This window comes from Mirounga leonina, unplaced genomic scaffold (genome assembly GCF_011800145.1).
Source record: "Mirounga leonina isolate KUSES-001 unplaced genomic scaffold, KU_Mleo_1.0 Mir_200, whole genome shotgun sequence".
Lineage (NCBI taxonomy): Eukaryota > Metazoa > Chordata > Mammalia > Carnivora > Phocidae > Mirounga > Mirounga leonina.
Genome location: NW_023270503.1, coordinates 409,482 through 417,266, shown reverse-complemented (window position 1 = coordinate 417,266; position 7,785 = coordinate 409,482). Strand labels below are relative to the sequence as shown.

The window sequence follows — 7,785 nt, the reverse complement described above, 5'->3', positions numbered from 1 at the left end:
TGTGCTCTGGTAAGTGCTGTGAATTGTGCAAGACTGTTGAATCTCAGATCTGTACCTCTGAAACAAATAATGCAATCTATGTTAAGAAAAAAAAAGAAGAAGAAGAAGGTAGCGGGAGGGGAAGAATGAAGCGGGGAAAATCGGAGGGGTAGACGAACCATGAGAGATGATGGACTCTGAAAAACAAACAGGGTTCTAGAGGGGAGGGGGGTGGGAGGATGGGTTAGCCTGGTGGTGGGTATTGAGGAGGGCACATTCTGCATGGAGCACTGGGTGTTATGCACAATGAATCATGGAACACTACATCTAAAACTAATGATGTAATGTATGGGGATTAACATAAGAATAAAAAAAAATACTTTAGGGGCGCCTGGGTGGCTCAGTCGTTAAGCGTCTGCGTTTGGCTCAGGTCATGATCCCAGGGTCCTGGGATCAAGCCCCGCATTGGGGTCTCTGCTCAGCAGGAAGCCTGCTTCTCCCTCTCCCACTCCACCTGCTTGTGTTCCCTCTCTCACTCTCTCTGTCAAAATAAATAAAATCTTAAAAAACAACAACAACAACAACAACAAAACCCCAAATACTTTAAATCCACTATGAGCAACATGCTGTGGTACATCTGTCAGGACTGCAGACATGATCAATGTGGAATCTTTACTAGCAGTGTATAAGCTTACCTATTTTATCCCAATCTTGTTCTGGCTACATTGATATATTTTCATCTGGAAAGTTGGTCAGGATGCGTCACAGCAAGAGAGCCACAAAGGAAGGAAAAAAATTAAATAGAGTAGTTTGATTACATGACTGCTGGACAATCGCATTATGAATGAGATACCTTCCTTATATGTAATATTGGAAAGAAGACCCTCCTTATCTCCCAGTCATACTATTTTGTAAACAACATCTTAAATATGTCTCCCACAAAATTTTTTGCGTGAATTTATTGGATGACCAAGACAATGAAAAATTTATTCTCCCTTTAGGAGAATATGTTTTATACTACATTATTTTACTAATAAATCAGGCACCACCACCCCTACAAAACATTTGTAGTGCTGGAAATTATTAGGCTTATTCTTTTAAATGCTTCAGAACATTAAATATTCAACCTAATAGTGAGATGGTGATAACTAGAAACAGTTCCACTTTGTATACCATCAGTTCTTTGAGTTCTCAGGAAAGAATTAGACTAATAAAAATTTGTAGATTTTGTAGGGCTCAAAAATTTGGTATGCTTTGGGAAACAGGGAGTTAAAAATCTTTCGGAAGTTAACTTGGTATAAGAGTATGAAAAGCCTCTGTTGCTCTAGTTCTAAGGAAATGCTTTCCTTTTTTCTAATAAAGCTTTCCGCAGAAGACAAACTCTGTACACAATAAACAAGGTAAGTATAGGACAGAATTGCTGTAATTCATTAACTCTCAAAAAATTTATTCATTTTGACATGTAAGGGAAACTTTATTTATGAATGTTAAATGTGCTTCGAAGTGCTGATCTGTTAAAATTCCATAAAACAAGCCTTGAAATGCAAGTAATTTGTGCCAGCTACGAGTAAATAACCAAGGCAGCATTTCCAGAGAGACTAGGGCAAAGAACAGAACTAACCACAATCAGCAGAAAAGAAACAAAACATAATCAAGTGTTAATAATTCACCATAGTTACAACTCTTAAAACCAAAGCAAACAATACAACTATCATTTGTTTACATTTAGGCTTGTTTTCAGCATCTCTACACTGAAGTGTTCCCTGTACATTGATGTGGATAGAAAATCAAAGGCTACAGAGGCTTTTTCTTAGGTTAGAACGGTAATTTTAATGTGTAAATTTGGATTTTATTATTTTGCTTTCTCTATCTCTGCATTATAATCTCTTAAAGGAAGAACATAGGGATTAATTTATTAAATATTATGAAACATTCACATTTTATATTCTCTAACATATGTTTTGTTTGTATGCTTGTTTGTTTCCTGAGCACACTATAGTAACTGTTTATGTGAATTCCAAAAGAGCAAAATTAGAACTTTGGGAAAGTCCAAAAATAACAGGAAGCACCCTGTTCTGTAAAAAACACTGGGCTCAGAATCAGAAAACCTGGGTCCCAGGCCCCATTTTCTCCTGGTAGCTGAGGGATTTTTCCTTTAGCACTACAACGGGAATGTCAATACCTAACCTACTGTATCTTAGAAAGTGAATATATGAATAAACTGAGATAACATGTGGGAAATTTAGTTATAAATGAAACTACTCTGTGGTTGTAATGAATTACTCTTGTACCCCTATCAAACAATCTGACATTACTAGTACATAGTATTTCCAGTATTTGAACATATTTGACTTTCTGGATGACTGAGCATGAAATCAAATCTGATTTTGTTCAGAGTCATTTTTCCAAAGGGATGTAATCATCTTAGTATTCTGGATAGTTTCCCCTAGTAAGGCCTCCTATTGAGTAATACATTCCAATGAAGAGTCTGTGCTGCCAGTAAGTCAGACTGTGTATTATAATAAATTCTTAATTTGGTTAGTGTATATAGCATGCCCCAAGACATTTTCAAGCATTACAAAGACTTGAAAATTATCCCCAGTTGCTTTTCCTTTAGTATTAAGGCAAAACGTGAGGATGATTCCTAAAGAAATTGACAGAATTATCAAAAACTTCATCAGAAGGAAATTAAAGCATACTTGAAAGTAACTTTCTAAGTCCTAGGGATCATTTACTTGGTTCTCGTGTCTCTGACCATGAAAAAGCTACTGAAAGAAACAATGCTGGTTCCACAGGAGGTCTCTTAGGATCTATCTGTCTTTGGCTGTTTTTGGAGGTGAGATTCAAATGTCCTCCAGTGATGAAAAGGATTTGAACTCATTTCAGAAAAGAAACATAAATATCAAATAATAGCATGCATATTATGAACCACTTCCTTATTTTTATATAGTTTTTAAATTTTTTATATTTTTGAGGATTAGAAAAGTATAAACTATTTTTACTATTACAAGTAGTCTTAGAAGCACCAGTAGGTGACGTTCTAGCTGAAAGGAAAACAGAATTTTTGTATTAGTATGAGATGCTAATTTATTATTGCATTTAGATCTACTGACCATGTGAGGGAGTAAGAAGTTAAACAGCTGTATCTAGTTCATCTCTGCATATTTTAATCCAAATATGGTAAAGGGCAGGGCTAAAGAAGGGAGTGTCCCTATAATAAACAGGGCTCAGAACTTGTAACAGAATATTAAATTACACTCCACTCAAGAGAACTCTGCACTTTGCACCTTGGTTAAAGTCTCATTTAAATTTAAATTTCTAAACTTTTTTAAAGAAATTTTTATTTGATCTCCTCTTTTCTGAACTGCAGAAATCAGATAAAACTTCTTGATAAAAATGACTTCTTGTCATGTTACTGAAGATCCTATAAAAAAGGTTGCTATCTTTGGAGGAACTCATGGGAATGAGTTAACAGGAGTATTTCTAGTTAAGCACTGGCTGGAGAATGGCGCTGAGATTCAGAGAACAGGGCTGGAAGTAAAACCATTTATTACCAACCCAAGAGCAGTGAAGAAGTGTACCAGATATATTGACTGTGACCTGAATCGAGTTTTTGACTCTGAAAATCTTGGGTAAGACTACATTTTGTGTTGTATGCATGGGTGCACGTATGGGTGTGTGTGTGTGTGTGAAAAGTGGTATGTGTGAGAGAACATGTATGTGTAGTGCATGATATACAAATCCGTACATATGATCACTGTTGTGAATAAGATCACTTTCACTTTTAATTATACTCTACTATGAATTTCTCAGTCACCTAAACTGGGCATTCACATGCTCTCTTATATACTTTTTAAAGCATCAGACTAAGCTTAACTGATTTTCTTTTTAAATGCATTCTGTATAGACTGAGACAACAAATAACAATGTTTTTTATTTTTAAATCCTATATTTAAAGAAACAGATTTAATGGTCTTGAAATTTATTGTGTTTGGCCACTATGCTTGCATACATATTTGTTAGCTTTCTAGGTGGTTCACTACTATGTGTTCATGCAACTGCATTTATGGTAGTACATAAAGTTCTAGTCAAGAAAATTGTAATGTTTCAATTAATATTTTTTAACAAAAAATGTGAATATTTTCAAAAAAATATTCATCAAAAAAATCAGGCCATCCTGTGAAAGAGGAGTAGATGTACTGGCTTCAGTGGTGGATCGCTGAGAGATAAAGACACTTCACCTGCATGTTCTGAATTTAACTTGCAACTGGTTTATAATATATTGCACACAATGTATGCAATAGTAACACTCTAGGTATTAATTATAATACATAATATAACACATAATATAAATAATATTAATTGTTTCCTATGTTTACATCTTTGTAGCTCCTAGTGTAGATATATAGGCTTCTTAGTATTTGCTTTTTACTACTTTCTTTTATTTATCTAAAAATATTATTAAACACTTTTTTTTTATTCTTATGTTAATCCCCATACATTACATCATTAGTTTTAGATGAAGTGTTCCATGATTCATTGTTTGTGCACAACACCCAGTGCTCCATGCAGAATGGGCCCTCCTCAATACCCACCACCAGGCTAACCCATCCTCCCACCCCCCTCCCCTCTAGAACCCTCAGTTTGTTTTTCAGAGTCCATCGTCTCTCATGGTTCGTCTACCCCTCCGATTTCCCCTGCTTCATTCTTCCCCTCCCGCTACCTTCTTCTTCTTTTTTTTTTCTTAACATAGATTGCATTATTTGTTTCAGAGGTACAGATCTGAGATTCAACAGTCTTGCACAATTCACAGCGCTTACCAGAGCACATACCCTCCCACCCCACCCCCCACTCCAGCAACCCTCAGTTTGTTTCCTGCGATTAAGAATTCCTCATATCAGTGAGATCATATGATACATGTCTTTCTCTGTTTGACTTATTTCGCTCAACATAATATGCTCCAGTTCCATCCACGTCGTTGCAAATGGCAAGATCTCATTCCTTTTGATGGCTGCATAATATTCCATTGTATATACATACCACATCTTCTTTATCCATTCATCTGTTGATGGACATCTTGGCTCTTTCCACAGTTTGGCTATTGTGGACATTGCTGCTATAAACATCGGGGTGCACGTACCCCTTCGGATCCCTACTTTTGTATCTTTGGGGTAAATACCCAGTAGTGCAATTGCTGGATCATATGGTAGCTCTATTTTCAACTTTTTGAGGAACCTCCATACAGTTTTCCAGAGTGGCTGCACCAGCTTGCATCCCCACCAACAGTAAACACTTCTTCACGGGGCACTGTGTCAGGCACTGTGGGAGTACAAAGCTATGTACAAAATGGTTTCTGCCTGCAACAAGTTGGAAGACGACTAAGATAGAAGACATGCAAAGGAACAACTAACACAGCACTGATTTATGTACTCATTTTCTAATAAAGACTAACTTCAGTTTAGAGTTTCTTAAATTTAATCTCACAGCCAATCAAAAGATGATTACTACTTTTAGTACAAATACGCCTCACTTTATGAAATAGATGTTTTCTAGGGAAAATTATAATTAGTTATGTTTTGTGAATCGAATCCTATTTTTACTAGTATACATTTTAATTTCAGGAATGCTTTATCTTCATGACTGAGCTTATGTTGATACAATTAAGGTTTATCTAGTCACCTAAAATAGCTTTCAACTAACTCTTACATTACAAGAATTTGTTGAAGAATAACTTTTAGTCAGCATGTTAACTTCTCAGATAACTCTGAAATGGACTGGGGTGAGTCTTCTTATTATGACCACTCAATAGTATGCATTTTCAATGAGAGCAGTCTTTTAAATTAAATTCATTTCCTAGTTCTTATACTTTGACACTCTTCAGAGGTTAGACAGTTCTCTCTCGGGGTGGTTATGAAACTTATAAGATAGATAAGTTAATTACCTTCTCTGGTCTTCCTTCTCCCAAATCTGTTCCTTTTCCTGTATTCACCCTCTCAGTGATGTCACCATTATCCACCAAATCCCCTATGGAAATCAACTTAGAACCTTTCCTGTTCCTCAAGCCCCATGTCTAGTAAGTCACAAAATCTTCCCCTTTATTCAAGTATTGAATATTTTGCAAATCCAATCTTCCTCTGCATTTTCACTTCCTTAGTTTATTTCTTCTGTGGACAGTTAGAGTACCCTCCTAAAGAATCTCTGCATCTACCCCTACTCCATTCCTTTCTGCCATTGACTCTCTGTAGCAGCCATAGGGATCATCCTAACAGGCAAATCTTATCATGTCTGTCCCCAGCTGAAAATTCTTCAAAAATCTCCTATCCAGCATAGATTTAAGTAACTTAGTATTGCTGCTGTGCCTTTTAGGATCTTGCCCCTACCTATTGTTTCAGCTTCATCCCTTGGGACTCCTCCTATGAGACCTGGACTCCAGGCATGAAAATGCAAAGTGTCCATTATCTTTAAGGATTCCAACCCTAGGCTCTGAGCAACTGGGTGGCTAGTGACGCCATTTATTCACATGAGGGAGAATTAGAAGCAAATCAGTTGGGGGTAGAGGAAACATATCTGGGTGGCTCAGTTGGTTGGGTGGCTGACTCTTGATTTTGGCTTAAGTCATGATCTCAGGGTTCTGGAATCGAGCCCCACATCAGGCTCCATGCTCAGTGGGGAGTCTGCTTGAGATTCTCTCTTTCCCTCTCCCTCTGCCCCTCCCTCCCCTCTAAAATAAATAAATAAATCTTAAAAAAATAAAATGCTTATCTATCCATTAGGAATTATGTTTGGTTGCATATGATAAAAACCTGAAAACAGTGGCTTAAATAAATGTTTTCTTTTTCACAAATAAGTGCAGAGGTTGGCAGTCCAGGGCTGGTTGCAGGGGTTCAATAACATCATTAGTGTGACAGGTCTCTTCTGTCTTCCCACTGCACCATCCTTAGTATATGCAAATTTTGTCCTCATAGTTTTGCTTTATGGTCAAAAATGGCTGCTCCACCTTCTTGATTGCATTTCAGGCAGGAATTACCCAGGTTCAAACTGTAGGTCCCTTGAAGATACTAACAAAAATAGTCAGGGAACAGATATAGATGGAATTATAGAGAAGTGATTGAATTAAACCATTGTTTAATGAAGAAAAATAAACTTAAATCGTCATCATGTACAGTAAGAAAAAAAATGTATCCTAAAGAGTAAGGGGAGATAGAGACTCATATGAGAATTCAATAAAAAAAAAAAAAAAAAACTTAAGCCCAGGGCCAGATGGCTTCCCAGGGGAATTCTACCAAACATTTCAAGAAGAATTAATACCTATTCTTCTGAAACTGTTCCAAAAAATCGAAATGGAAGGAAAACTTCCAAACTCATTTTATGAGGCCAGCATTACCTTGATCCCCAAACCAGACAAAGACCCCATCAAAAAGGAGAATTACAGACCAATATCCCTGATGAACATGGATGCAAAAATTCTCACCAAAATACTAGCCAATAGGATCCAACAGTACATTAAAAGGATTATTCACCATGACCAAGTGGGATTTATCCCTGGGCTGCAAGGTTGGTTCAACATCCGCAAATCAATCAATGTGATACAATACATTAACAAAGGAAAGAACAAGAATCATATGATCCTCTCAATAGATGCAGAAAAAGCTTTTGACAAAGTACAGCATCCTTTCTTGATCAAAACTCTTCAGAGTATAGGGATAGAGGGTACATACCTCAATATCATAAAAGCCATCTATGAAAAACCTACAGCAAATATTATTCTCAAAGGGGAAAAACTGAGAGCTTTCCCCCTAAGGTCAG

General features: G+C 36.7%; 1 protein-coding gene across 2 annotated transcripts in view; it reads left to right on the top strand.

Annotated features, from left to right (window-relative positions):
- The first annotated feature begins 1,240 nt into the window (after positions 1-1,240).
- The window catches only part of ASPA (aspartoacylase), a 27,654-nt gene continuing 21,109 nt past the window's right edge, over positions 1,241-7,785 (top strand). Inside the window, exons 1-2 of one of the 2 annotated variants that reach the window (XM_035027514.1) lie at positions 1,241-1,379; positions 3,350-3,611. In XM_035027514.1, coding sequence (XP_034883405.1) covers positions 3,376-3,611 — 236 coding nt within the window. In that variant the 5' untranslated portion in view covers positions 1,241-1,379; positions 3,350-3,375. Of the gene's footprint in view, positions 1,380-3,129; positions 3,612-7,785 lie in introns of those variants that run through there. The other variant, XM_035027515.1, reaches the window with a different exon arrangement.